Source organism: Pundamilia nyererei, unplaced genomic scaffold (assembly GCF_000239375.1).
Source record: "Pundamilia nyererei isolate P.nyererei 1_Seehausen unplaced genomic scaffold, PunNye1.0 scaffold00193, whole genome shotgun sequence".
In the NCBI taxonomy this organism is placed as follows: Eukaryota; Metazoa; Chordata; class Actinopteri; order Cichliformes; family Cichlidae; genus Pundamilia; species Pundamilia nyererei.
Window position 1 is genome coordinate 372,379 of NW_005187594.1, and position 14,594 is coordinate 386,972.

The 14,594-nt window shown below is 41.0% G+C and overlaps 3 protein-coding genes across 3 annotated transcripts in view; 1 reads left to right on the forward strand and 2 right to left on the reverse strand.

Moving 5' to 3' along the window:
- The window catches only part of carm1 (coactivator-associated arginine methyltransferase 1), a 19,885-nt gene extending 15,217 nt beyond the window's left edge, over positions 1-4,668 (reverse strand). Inside the window, exon 1 of the mRNA XM_005747281.2 lies at positions 4,434-4,668. Within this exon, the coding sequence (XP_005747338.1) occupies positions 4,434-4,575 (142 nt within the window). The 5' untranslated portion in view covers positions 4,576-4,668. The remainder of the gene's footprint in view (positions 1-4,433) is intronic.
- Positions 4,669-6,228: 1,560 nt separating this feature from the next.
- LOC102200524 (guanine nucleotide-binding protein G(I)/G(S)/G(O) subunit gamma-5) lies at positions 6,229-9,190 on the reverse strand. Its single transcript, XM_005747282.2, has 3 exons — positions 9,044-9,190; positions 7,476-7,602; positions 6,229-7,353 (listed from the first exon to the last, which is right to left on the reverse strand). Exons 1-2 carry the CDS (start codon positions 9,134-9,136, stop codon positions 7,477-7,479), a joined length of 219 nt encoding a protein of 72 aa, XP_005747339.1. The 5' UTR covers positions 9,137-9,190; the 3' UTR covers positions 6,229-7,353; position 7,476.
- Positions 9,191-11,467: 2,277 nt separating this feature from the next.
- Positions 11,468-14,594, forward strand: part of clpp (caseinolytic mitochondrial matrix peptidase proteolytic subunit) — a 7,960-nt gene continuing 4,833 nt past the window's right edge. The window contains exons 1-4 of the mRNA XM_005747283.2: positions 11,468-11,638; positions 13,555-13,656; positions 14,064-14,135; positions 14,218-14,314. Coding sequence (XP_005747340.1) covers positions 11,627-11,638; positions 13,555-13,656; positions 14,064-14,135; positions 14,218-14,314 — 283 coding nt within the window. The 5' untranslated portion in view covers positions 11,468-11,626. The remainder of the gene's footprint in view (positions 11,639-13,554; positions 13,657-14,063; positions 14,136-14,217; positions 14,315-14,594) is intronic.

Sequence of the window (14,594 nt, forward strand, 5' to 3'; positions counted from 1 at the left end):
GCTGACCAAAGGGTCATAAAAGCAGGAGCAACAGCACAAGAAACAAATCTTCCAGACAGGATGTATCTGCAATAAGACACTACAGCCCCCCACCCAGAACCTCGAGAATCTGGGAAGGGGGACAGTGGAATTCCTTTCATCAGAGTCGGCAAGCATAAAAAATGACAACATTTAACAATTCACTCTAACACCAACACTTTATTGACGATGTCTAAAGAGACTAGAAAAAAACAAAACTGAGACTAGCTCTCCTGGTTGCGTGTAGCCATCTGTGGGCTGATAAGGGAGGAAGTGTGAGCTTGAGCTGCCTTTGGTTTTGTTAACGTTATAGAGCTCTCAGGATGTGCTCCTAGATGCACAGGTTAAATTAACTGGTGCATCCTAAGAACACCCAATGATTTCTATTAAGAAATTCCTTCTGAGCTTTTGTTTCAGTTGTCAAAAAGTTGATTTTACTTACTCTTTACCACTGAGGTCAAAGTGGACGATAAAGGTGTTTCTAGAATATTGCTTTCTTGTTGCTGGGCTGGCATTCTGCCTCAGTCCATTCATAGTCTGTCTTTAGAGTTTATCAGGACTAAAAGTGTCTGATAAAGGTGTGAAGACTCCTGTAATGTGTTTACTGTTACAGAGGAAATACACGACCAAGACAAAAAGCTATTTTAAAAATCAGAACATACTCCATCAATATAGCAACATAATACGCTCATACTCTACTATAACTGACTAAAGTTCATTATGACCATTTTTCATTTCATTTATTTCATACTGCGAGCGCTTAGTCTTTTATTTTAGCCTCAGGGTACAGTCAGCCTGCACCCTCATGGGCCTCGAGTCAAAACATCAGACTGGAAGAGCCCAATACATTTCTTTCAGTTTCTCAGTCGCCTATCCTGTCAGGTAACTGAGCAGAACGAAAAGCAACTGCTTTGCTATGAAACAGTGGTTTAGTGCAATGGCACATTTTGCTCTTTGCAAGAATGAATGATTGCATGCTGACAACAGCAGAAAGGATACCAGGACACCGAAGCATAAACTTCTATTTTCTGAGGTTTCACAAATAGGCCATGTTATAAAAGTGAGGAGGAAGGAAAAAACTGTATAGGGAAGTTCCACAGAATCGTTTCTGTAAAAGTGCCCAATGCAAATATTCCTCCAGGGCCAAACAGCAGGCCCAGTGTGAACTCATAAAGCAGGCGGAGCTAATCCAGCATCTATTAAAGGATTGAGACCAACACTTCAGATTTAGAGACATGCATCTTCTGGGAGAAAAGCCAGCCAAGCATGTCGGTGAGTTCTCTTCTCAACCACTTAGACTACAAAACAAATGATAAGATACCTTTTTAAAAATGTGAGAAATTACCCGTCTCAGTACAAAGACAGATGATCCAGGCAGTCCACTGACCAACTGTAGGGGATCAATGGATCACACAGTTCCTATATTGTGAACAAAAGTGTCGATTCTGATCATTTTTGAAATGTCACACATTCAGTCACCTGAAATTGAGGTGACGCAGTGCACTTGTGATGTCATTAAGGCCTTTTTTTACGAGCTGGCTTCTGCTAGCCATGACCTACATCTTTACGATCCATGCAACTTCCCATTAAATGACAACATGAGACAGCAAAGCCCATTTTCTACTAGTACCTACTCAACTACTGTCATTTTCTAGTACCACCTAATGAGTTTGGGGTCACACAGCGACATGACTGAAATTCCTGTGAAATCATTTGCATGTAACACAAACAAAGCAACAATGGACCACACCAAGGCGATGGTACACCTGCTGCTCAGTCTATGGCTTTGTGTCAGACCACAGTGTTGGTTGTTGTCCAGCCGTTTCCCTAATTGCCAGGTTTCAAAAATGGCGGTTTGATTTTTGTGAAGGAGTCACTCTCATGATGCCATTGACTGGCCAGTCGGTTGACCCCGGCCGTGCAGATAGTTGAAAGACAAAAAAAAGCAACTGCTACCCAATGCAAAAGTCGAGCCATGTAGGTACTAGTAGGAACAGCAATTTCAATAAGGCGGCCTCTGTTACATAAACATATGAAGGAGCTCAAGTTCTATAACTTTCACACAGTCCTGCTAACATTTCTCCACTGTTACCTTCATCAATTCAGTGAAAGAAATGAGCCTTCTGTTCTGACAATATCTGGAACTCGCACAAAATGATTGTGTGCAGCTGTCGTCTGTGAGCAGAATTAACGTTGCTTAGTTTTCACTAAGCTGCTTCCTCTCTAGGTCTCCTCTTACTGCCTCACCCACAGTGAGCCTGCACCTGCTCAGCTGTGATGAGTGTGATGATTGTTTATGGGGCTTTACGTCATGGATACATGAATCTGACTGGACAGGAAATGACAATACACAATATGCACATCACTGCATGGTCAGCCAGTCAGACTGCACATCCAGTGTCTATATCTATCGATCTATATATTTTTTTTAATCTATATGGACTTTCAGACTAGCATGAAAGTTAAAGGTTTCTAATTATGACATTTTAAATATATCATTTGAGACAGCAGTCTAAAAAAGTGCAATATTCTTATGTATTTCAGTAAAGCATGAACACTGGACACAGACCTCCCCTCTAAAACATCCTACAGGGATTGTAAGGCTTACTACAGCACAAGAGACACTTCACTAACAAGTCCTCTGAAAAGTCTTTGCTTGTTCCCCTGTAATGGTGCATTCATGTGGTGCTAAAATTACAGGGAAAAATCTGCTTCACATCTCCAAAAACTGGCATGAATTCCTACTTAAGTCCAAAAAAGAAAAAAAACATCTTGGAAAGATTGTTGGAGTTTTGGTACAGGAGCTCCCGAGCTGTCACACACAAAGAGACGACAGATGTTTTATTAATGGTGCTAATGTGTGTATCAAATGACATTTTTCTAACAATTAAGTGGTTATATTTCATTAGGCTTTTTCCATTATTTACTAATATTTAATATTTCCACATAGTGACCTGAATTTGTTATACGAGTTTGTTTTTGTAACGCTTTCTAAGTCAAAGACAAATCAAGTGCTTTTTACATTTAAACTTAAATCACGTGAGCCCAGCAAAGAGGGCAGAAGACTTCACCATACAGGAAATCCAAGCATCGGAGGAGCACATGAGTGCAGGGTCTCCAGCAGAGACGAGCCTGCTGGAGAGGATTGGTAAAGCGCCTTTCTTTCCAACCAAACCCCCAGATGTCGTTCTTTCAAAGCTGGTAGACTTCAGACCTGGCCCATTAGTAATGTAAGTGACATCACTTGTGGAAATTTACTAGACTACACACAGCTCCGGAAAGGTCTGCGTTACCCACACAGCAATACTGCCCAACAATTTGAACCAGACTGTGTGTAAAATCAATGACATAAGTTATTTGCGGCAAACCTAGTTAGTTTGTATAACTTGTGTTCTCTGAAAATCATTTTTAGAAGAAAGCTCTACGGTCTGATATGATACACTGAAACCTGGGCGCACAGTTGTGCTTCTCTTGAACTTGAGCATGTGAAGCAGAAGGCGAGTCCAGCGCGGCCGTTTCTTTTCAGCGGGACATCCCATTCAACAGAAAAGCCGCGGAGGAGCGGAGCGGCTCTGCTGCTGCCTCCACACGGGAGGGAAGGAGGCGGCGGGACCCGGCTATTGTTCCAGCGAGAACAAAGATAAACGCATAAGTAATGAGGGCCCGGTTTCGTCTTGGCACCTTAAACATTACGAACTTATACCAGCACACAGAGTGCAAGTTTTACAAGGGAACGTGCTGATGGCTAAAATAAAGAGCAGCGATGACGGCGAGTCGTCCCAAGGATTACAACACATCGGAGCGGGTCAGGAGTGATGCCCTCTGCTCTGGGCTCCAAAACAATCGGGAAGGCTAGTCCACGAGCTAAACACTCGAACCCGTCCATCGGGTGTCTCTAGACAACACAAAGTCTATTCGTTTACATATTAATATATTGAACATATTTGTGAGACAAAATACACGTTGGTGAGATAGGAGGGGGAAAACAGGGAGAAAACACAAAAAGCAAATGTGCGGGACGTTGGCGCATCACCGCTGAGGCCAGGCTAGTGGCATTGTTTAACTAGCATTAAAGTACACATTACTTAGCTACCCTGCTTACTGATGCGCTTAAGCTACGTTGTATGTGTTACGTTATACGTTTCCCGTGGTCTTCAAAGCACTGAACTCGTGCGAATGGCGAGAGCTTACAGTTAGCAACATTAAAACACCTACGGGACGGTGATAAAACGGGGTTTTAAGAGCTTCCTCGTGACAAGCAGGAGGTGGCGACGTGGTCTCTCAAGATGCGTTAGCTTCTCGGCTACTAACGCTGGCAGTTTAGCCTGTAAGCATTAACGCTGCAATAGCATTAGCGGCGCGGCAGTTGAGTCAGGCCGACCATCTGCGGCAACTGCGGAAAAGGGTCAACTCACCATTGGAGAGATTGAGGAGGGCAGCATCTTGTGATGTCTTCACTTCTAACCGCAGCGGCTGCTGCTCTGAGTGCCGCTGTATATCTCCATTCGCGTCTCCAATGGAGAGAAGCCGCACGCCACGGAATACCGAGACCGCCATCTTCGCTCTGGAAGTAGAGACAGATCTGTGGCGCTCACATCCAACCAAGCACTGCTCTCTGCTGGAGGCACACTGGGCACCAACGCGATAAGCCTTTGCAACAGTGCCACCTGGCGGCTAGAAATGGGCATTGCGTAAACACCATCGCGCAATACGGCATGTGAAATCAAATTTTATCATGGAGATTAAAATATATCTATTATTGACGATTAAAAAAACAACAACCTAAAAACCAAACGAAAACTGTACTTCTGCCCGACACCCACAGCTGGCTATTTGTTTTTAGGGTCTCTTTATCGCCATGTTACACAAGAGCAAACACGGTATCTCACCCCCCCTAACCACCATCGTCACCACCTGCACCCCCTCTCACTCACACACAGACACACGCCGTAATAGTAAAAACAAAACCTTTGATCAGCACCATAGAGATTAACCACAGACAGTAACACATTTTTCTAGCTCAGGTTATAAACTTACCAGCTTCTTCAACTAGACTAGTACAAGCTCAACACAGATCCAGCCCTACTAATATAACATAAAGACGACTGTAATGTCTGTAAGCAGGCAACAGAGAGAAGCCCATTACCTGCAGGTGCTCTCCGACTGTATGGGGTCAGCGCACCACAAAACCACTGAGACTATCATTTCTAGTGGACCAGCTTCTAGATGTATTTGTGTGAGTGCATATTTTCAACATATAAGAGAAGATAAGATAGAACTTTGTTAATCCCTTGGGTGGATTCCTCTGGGAAATTCGGTAATATGAGTGGGCACAGTGTTTCATAATTAAATAACCCATCAGAACTTTATTTTTTAGGCTTTGCTCGAGACCAAAATCCTGGCCTTGTACTTTATTTGAACATCACTTTTTTGCTTTGGCTTTCTAAACATGATGAACTCCCTGAAAAACAAATTGTTGCATTGTTGAGTTTAACCAATTCATGGGTATTTTCCAAAAATGACCAAGAGCAGGGGCAGGAATTACAAGTAATATACGTATTTCCCAGCATGCATCAGCACTGCAACATCAACACTTCTCAGAAAAGGCACTTATTTTTAATCAATGGAGCATGAACTGATTGCTCGAACATCCGAAATGCAGATTCTCAAGAAGAGCCTGCAACAAGAAAAATAAAGTTAGACTTTGGTTCAGAAGATAGAAGTGCAACTTAAACATACAGCGGAACTCTAATCCAATAATCCAGGCGAGTAAAACCCAGAGAGTTGATTCAGCTCATCTGGACACGTTTTCAGTGAGAGAAACGTGTCATCACTCATCTGAGTTTCAGCTTACTGCAGGTTTCCCCAACCTTCTAAACACTGCTGATGCACAGTGAGTGACACAGGCATCGCAGGCTAACATGGAGCCACAGGCTCAGTTTTAGGCCTGTTAACGTCATGACCACCGATCAATGGCGACGAGTACTATTCATGATAGTGATTCATTAACTCTTGCGTCCGCTTCCCCATTTCCATAATAGCCATTAGCTTTTCACATCCTAAACACTGACCACTACATTATTAATAATGTATAAACATAGTACATCTTCATTTTTTGAAGATATCTTTTGTACATTTTGTATTACATTTTTAAAAAAACGGAGAAAGCAAACGGAAAGGAAACAAAGTACATACAGATTGTTAGGGTAATAATTTAATGTGATACATGCATAGTAGCAATTAAATGACAGTGCAAGCAACAGTAGGTGTAAAAAACACAAGGGCCCATATCTGGCACATTTCATTACACTGTAAATAAAGTCACCATAAAACATTTGCTGTTCTTTATGTTATGATATGAATTCAAATACATTTTAGAGAGGGCTTTCTGACACAAACTGATGGCTGGTCATTTGTGTAGTACGCTCCGTGTCCAATGAGCTTCATTTATGCTCAGTTAGTTCCTTCATATCTGAATTAACTCGTGGTCATTTTCAGTGGTAAAAATAGATGATTACAGACAGTCAGCTTCTGACTGATGACGGGAATACATGCGTTAAACTCAGTTGTTCAGAAATTGAGTTATATTGAATGTTTTCATCTAGTGCTTGAAAGAATTGACAAAAAATGAATATATAAATAAAGAAATAAAGATTAAAACGATTGTTTTACACCTGTTCTGGACATAGACTAAAGATAAATGGAGCCAGTGGGTTTGTTTGAAGTTATATTTGGATGTTATTTACCAACACTAGCAGTTAGCTGCTCGTAGTGTTAAGTAACATAAAAAAATATTTGAATAGTCTGAGTAAACACATTTATTTCTGTTTTAAATCAAACTAAATGACATTTGGAGCCAAGTGGTCATTAGAGGAACTTCTGTTTCTTGATTTTTAAAGTCTAGACTCTAAACTCTAGAGTCTAGAGGTTGCTGCTTGATCCTGGGAAACATCTATAAATGGGAATAAACTGCTTAGGTTTGTATTTTAAGGTGTAATTTTCATGGGAATTTTTCTAGTCATGTTGTTTTCAGCTGTGTGAGTTTTCATCCGGTTTAATTCAGTTGTATTTTATTTATATAGTGCCAAATACAATTGCACATCCACTGATAATGACTGTTAAAAATGTTATTCCACAGGTCTTCAAAACAGAAATGCAGAATGCAGAAACACACAAATAATTAAAATAAGATTGGCTAAATGTTTCACCTGAAATCATTATCATTTAATCAACTCCCTCACTGACTAGGTCTTCGTTATCTTCAACAGTGGCGGCGCACATGACAGAAATCCACGTTAGAACAATGAGGAGACTGCCTGAATGCACTCTACGGATCTACAAAGAGAACAAGTAGATTTAGCTCAGAGGGATACATCTTGTGCTCTAATAAATAACAAGCTTATTGTTTAGCATTTCCAAAATTAAAAGAGCACAAATATATATATAAAAACTCATACCTCAGAGGAGGACACATGACTTGGGAGGCCGGAAAGGATTGTCACTGGAGGGCACCCCGGTGAGGAGAGGGTCTTTGTGGGCATTTTGCAAACAGAAGTTTTTCAGTTCTGCAGCAGCCTGAGAAACCTGAAAGCAAGTGTTAGTGTTAACTAAGAAGTACTATAACTAAAAGAAGAGTGCTACAATAACTCCTCAGAAATATTCACAGTATGTGATGTGGAGTTTTGGTTGTTTTTGTTTTGTTGGCATATCCCAAATAGCACAGTAAACACAGTGGAGGCCGTGTCACAGTCTGGGGCTGGATTTATCTAATGGTGTTGAGAATCGTATCAAAACTAACAGAATTATGGACACAGAAAAGTAAAAACCAGACTTTGATTTATTATGTAGTACCACTTGTAAAGCGACTGATCAATGAGCCCAAACACACTGCCAACGCAGTAAAAGGATAGCTAAATAAAACACACTCACACACACTGAAGCTATGTGGGATCATCCTGACAGAGAATGGAACAAAAACCAGCAAACATCCAAAGAAGAACTGTTTTTAGAAAATCTTGGAGAACCTTTCCTGAAGATTACTAATTAAAAAAAAGTACAGACTGTATCGAAGAATAGATGTGATCACATAAAATGTTGATTTTCAAGCTTGTCAGAATTTTACAAACTCTGATTTTGCATTATATAAAAGTGAAGTCCTAGCCAAATATAAATAAGTGAGAGGTGGCTCAGGACTTCTGCACAGTACTGTACATGCTGTCAATAGACATGGAATTGTCATTTCCTTTTCCAATAAATAGGTATTGCACACTTTACTAAGCATACCTGTTCAACTGCTTGTTAATGCAAATATCTAATCAGCCAATCACATGGCACTTGAGGTGCCAATACCCCAGTTTAACACAGAAACCATAAGAAAATGTTGCAAAACTTACAAAACTAACATCACAAATTAAATTCTTCTGTGTGTGTTTTGGTTTTCGGACTGTAACAAATTACAAGAACTTGTCTGCTGAATGAAACTGTTGTGTGATTTCTTTTAATTCACCAAACACAGACACACTTGAAACTGGTCTGACTTCTGTTCTAAAATAAGTAGCCACCCAACAATCAGTCCAGTCACGCAGCACCACAATTAACAAAGCTGCCACTGTGTTTGCTCCTACAGAAAAGTCTGTTTTGCTACCATTTCCACTGCACACCAAGAGATGACACTGTGAATGGCTTTCAAAACACGCTAACATGGGAATGAATAAAATATAGGTTATTGCAGTGGTGTGCGTATCAGGTCGTTTGATGTCCTTTGTGAATGCAGGAATAAATAATTCAATAATTCATTTTAGTGAGTGTATAGGCTGTATACTTTTAACAAGAGCAAACACAGAACACTTATTGAAACACTGAAATAGCTTTTGAATTTTAATGTTCCCACTTTGACGCTAATTGACAGATTAATTAGCTGCGTCGGGCGCCACGTTAAGCTTAGGTTGTGCTTCAGGGCGGGAGTCACGCGCAGGCAGCGGAGTAATAAAGTGTTGAGTTCAGCTGTGAAGCGAGGTGAGCTTACCTTTATCCGGCGGACGCTGGCCTCCAGACGAAGCTGTTTCACTGCCTTCTGAGCGATGACTAAACTGCTGTTGGCGGCGCTGTTGTTCGACATGATTATATCCAAGTAACAGAGTGAGGGGGCAAGTAGACAACTGCACTTATGTTCCAAGTTTGGGCTGTAGGAAAGTACATCTTCCGGTCCAAGCTTTCAAAATAAAAACCCTGTTCGTGTTCATGACTGAAAAAGTATTTGGACCATTCAGTTAAAAAAATATAATACTCCATTATAACACAGTAATAAACTTTCGTTTTCTGACAGTGTTACAAAGTTGCTGCTTCCATGACTAAATAAAACAAAAGAGTGAAATAAAATAAAAATAAAATGACTTTAGGCTCATGTAGGAAGTAAAGACAACACATCACAGAAATTGTAATACAAATTGTATAGAAAGGGTTTAGTCTTTAAAAACACACTGTCATGGTCCTGGTTTGGTGACCCAGCCTTTGTGTTTAGCTCTTTGGTTCCGTGTCTTCGGCAGGACATGATCATAGTGCCACCAAGCTTCCCTGGGACACTGACAGAATGTGCTGGAGATTTCCCATTCGATGAGTCTTCTTCCTTACCCAACCAGTAGGTGTGATAGAGGGGATGTGGAGCTTACTCTGTGACATCCTCCAGATATCTGCACAGCTGAAGCACCTGTTCACTTTCAGAGACTCCATGGGTTGACTTCCTTTCTGCTTATTTACGGTCAAGAAATGGTGCTTTATGGGGCTTCATGTAGCCCCTGAGGTAAGGTGAATAGAAACCCACTTCTGTATAAAATTTGAATTTGAATTTGTTGGAGTCTTTCCTGCTGGCAGATGGCCTTTCCTAGTCATCCACCAGCCTTTCCCAGTTGTCACCTGTCCTTTTGAAGAGGTCACTGGTTTCCAAGAGTGCTCAGATTCTTTTACAGGTGTGATGTTTCTCCTGCTCTAAGCCTGTGCACTTGCTCTGCCAACAAGGGTCAGCTGCACGGTTGTCAGCTGCACGGTCATCAGCCGGAGGCTACGAGCATTGGATGTTTTGCTCCCTATCTCAGTACATCTCCCAGTGGCGAGGCAGGGACACAGTTTGAAAACCATAAAATTGTATTTCTGCACTCACAAGGGGATTTCCAGTGAAAGTCACATGCAACAGGTCTTATGTAGCAATGAATCCAAATTTGAAAATTTTGGTGCAAAACATCCCAGTATTTGTATCGGGGCCATCAGTAGTGAGGTTCAGCAGTGATTGTCTTCTGTGCAAAACACAATGGAGGCTATGTCATAGTTTGGGGCTGAAATTTCAGCTAGTGGTGTTGGGGATCTTATCAAAATAGATGGAATTATGGTCACAGAAAACTGGCATCAGATTATGAGATAACATCCATTACCATTTGGAAAGCATATGATTAGCAACAGCCTAATTTTTAAACATGACAGTAATTTCAAACACATTCCCAGAGTAAACACAAAGTGCAGCACTCAGTCATAGACTGGCTCCTTCAGAACCTCAAGATAAACATTACTGAAGCAGTGTACGATCATCTTCATAGAGAACAAAACAAAAGCTTGACAACATTCAAAGAAAGGGCTTTGGAATATCTTTCAATGAGCCTGCAAAACTCCCAGAAAGTTGAGTCTGCTTATACACATGTAGTGTTTTTAGTGGGAGAAACATTTTGTCACTCATCTGAGTGACTTCTTCAGGTCATATTGACATTAGACTGCTTAAACAGAGAGCATGCATTGAAAAATAACTGAAAATCAGCATTTACTGACTTTCAAGCTCATTAGAATTGTGCAAACTCTGTTTTTGCCTTATATACTGTATTTCTATATAAACTGACACATTATCAATACATCACTGGACCTGAGGCTCGGGTTCTAGAGTGGGTGTAGCAATGTTTTGAATGCATCCATCAGAGTTTGAGTGTATTTGTGTGGGAATATTAGATAAAAGTGCTTGTGTATAGATAAACATACTGAATGAATGCGTGTGTCAAAGTACTAAAAGAGATTTGCAGTAGAACCCACTTTGAGTGCTAAAACTGAGTAGAAAGGTGCTGTGTAAGTACCAGTCCGTTTACCTCTATCCTATTATCCTAGCAAAATATGACTCAATACTTTTGTACAGTACTGTACAACAAAGCACAAATTATTCTAATTAATTAATCTAACTAAACTAATTTCAAACGAAGGCTCTTAAATACTTGGTGCCTGATTTTTCACTAATTTGCCTCTTCCTAATCCTCACCATTATTATTTAACACGTGCTTCCTCTTCATACTATATAGATTTGTAGCTGGACTAAGTGCCTCTGAATGGAACTCTTTTTTCTTTTAGGTGCTCACGAAGTTTGAGGAAACAGCGTTAGCCGGGTTAAACGCACCATTACGTGGTTTGCCAACTGACAGACGAAGAAAGCCAGCACGATGAGGTTGGTCAGCAGGTGGCGGTATAGCACCTCCAAACCCGTTGGATAAGTGCCAATAAACCCAAAAGAAGAAGAAGTTGAAATTGGTTCCGGAGGAGCTCCGGGGTCACACAGGAAAGCTAAACCCTAAAATCCTTCAAAATGCTGTTACGAGTGAGTATTGAAAACCTTTCCAGTAAGCTTGACTGTCCGCAGACGACACATCACAAACTGGTTATATGTGTACTCGGCGGTTTGTGTTGTTATTCTGTCGTGTTGATGATGTTAGCTAACAGCTTGTGTGACATAAGTCTGATGGCATCACCTTTAACTTCCTAAGACTCGAACTCTTCCACGACATGCATTTTTAATTTCTCTTTGATATTTGGGCATATTGGGACTCGATGAATGTAAAAACAAAGAATTACCAGATTTTTATTTTTATCTTATTTTTAAGAAAAATGAGAGCCACATATGAGGATATTTGTTTAAAATTTCGATAGAACAGTAGCAGTATAATGTCCTCGTAAGTGGATATCAGGCCCTTGTAGAGCGAAATTGAGTATTTTGGTCTAAATAACCCAAAATGTGATGTCCACATATGTGGACGCAGGTCCTAGGAGGTTAAAGCTGCCAGCTCTGTACGCTAACAGCACTGAGGATCACAGAGAGCCCGATCAGCAAACACAACGAGCTTAAAAGCAGTTTGTGGGGCTTTCTCCCCACGCGGTGCTTCTTTAGTTTTTTTAGTTTGTATTATTGTTATTATTATTTGATTGTACAAAGAGTGTTCAAAATAGTCGTATGAAAAAAAGTTTCAACTCATGATCAGAACTCTATGAGCAAATTCTCTCTGGATTATTTTTTAGTCCGAGGACAGCTGTGAACTTATGAACATGTTTGCTCCTTAAGCAATTTTAGTCTGTCACTTAAAAACAAACTAGTGCTGAAAACATCCCTTAGAGATGTTGGCCTTTATTCACATGATGCATATGGTCACACATAGTGTCATGCACTTGCTGCAGGTTTGACAGCTGCACATTCATGATATGAATCTCTGTTACGTCCCAAAGTGCTCTGTTGGACTGAGATCTTGTGACTCATTTAAGTGCAGTGAATCCATTGTCGTGTTCAAGAAACCAGTCTGAGATCACGCTGGAAGCAGCGATTAAGATGGGCAGATCATATAAGGCTGTACATGGTCATTTCTGCCCTATAAATGATGCTTAGTTAGTATTAAAGGGGCCAAAATGTTCACTGAAAGTATCGTCCACACCATTATACCAGTTTGACCAGTTTATACAAAGCAGGATGGAGATATGCTTTTATGTTGTTTACACCATATTCAGACTCTACCATCTAAATGTCTCAGCAGAAATGAAGACCCAACAAACTGGGCAAAGTTTTTCCCGGTCCTAGCTTTTTTCCAAAAGATAGGACTGAGCCATGCTTGACACTAGGTGGCAACAGCAGTCTGTAAATGAGAGATGAGATGAGATAGCCTTTATTTGTCAGTTGCAGGTCTTTGGCCACAACCGAGATGACAGACCTTGCCGACCGTACATACAATACACAAACATCACACTGGGGAGACAGGTCAGGCTAGGTAGCGAGGAACAAACATCGAAATGTGTAACACAAAATGATAATACAGGAATGCACAGATATCAACACACCATAGCACAATAAACACAGACAAGCAACATGGGAAAGAGTTCCAGTGTGTACATCTGATCTGGGACCGCTGCAATCTTTCGACTGCACCTCCAACTGACCCGATGGCCACATCAGAGGGGAGGTAAGCGTTGGAGGTGGCGTTGGATCCGGGGTAGGGAGGGTGATGCGTCGGTGAGTGCTTATCAGTATCAGTATATGTATGTGTGTGCGTGTCCATAGTTCAGCTGAGACAGTGTCCTTCGCCCTGCCAGGCTAAGTAAACAGTGTTCCTGCCAACCCAGGTGGCCTTGAATGGAATGGGAAGGAACAGACTCAACACAGTCGTTATCAAATGTCTGGAAACTGCAGTTACTGAACTTTTGGGAGTGTTGTTGATCCTATATCTTGGGAGGATTTTTTTGTCTGTCTTTCAGCAGGTGTTGCGTATCGGTTCTTTGACACTGACACACAGCAGATCCATCCACCACAGTTCCATATGCCGGACTCCACTCATACCCATAGTCGTGGAGCAGACGGTGAGTGTGATCATTTGAACGGCTGAAGCAGGACTTTCTGTGTTTAGTAGAAGTGTATATACAGTCAGTATAGAGGTGTATATACAATATAAATACATGATTGTTTCTTTTCTCCTGCAAACAAAAATGTTGCACAAAAATAATTTAAACAGGTGTGAATCATGAAGATTTAGGATGAGAGAATTTTTGTTTGCTTGGCAAAGCAAAGACAGACATCTGTATAAGTGGCTTTATTCCTGCTAATATCGATGTAAAAACATGAATTTGTGTTGCGGCAGCATATTTGTGAACCTTCTGTATGTATTTGAGATACTGTGCTGTTCAGACCTGTAATCCACAGAGAACATCTTTGTCATTTGATTTAAAATCCTCTCCTTTTGTTTCGTTTTTTGTTTGTTTTGTTTCAGGGGAGAGGAGAACGAGCATATGACATCTACTCTCGCCTCCTGAGAGAGAGAATCATATGTGTAATGGGTCCTGTAAGTGTCTTCCTGAAGATTTTTGGAAACATGTTTTCAGAGTGATTTATATTCAAGCTCTTTCTCTTCCCCGTCTGCTCAGATCGATGACTCCATAGCCAGTCTGGTTATAGCCCAGCTGCTCTTCCTACAGTCAGAAAGCAACAACAAGCCCATCCACATGTACATCAACAGTCCTGGTATGACATAATCAAAACGAAGAGTTCCAATCTGAGTATTTCGCTGTGAGGTTTATTGATAAACTTTATGAAAAGAAGGATGAAGGAATGAGACATTTCACCGTCATGAAAATGAAACAGCAAAGAACTTGTTAGAGCACTACTTTTTCATTTCTGATCCACGGAGAAAGGCTGAGCTGCGTCAGTGTTACAGTAAACCACTGCTGACTAGAGATGGACCGATCCGATATTACGTATCGGTATCGGTCCGATACTGACCTAAATTACTGGATCGGATATC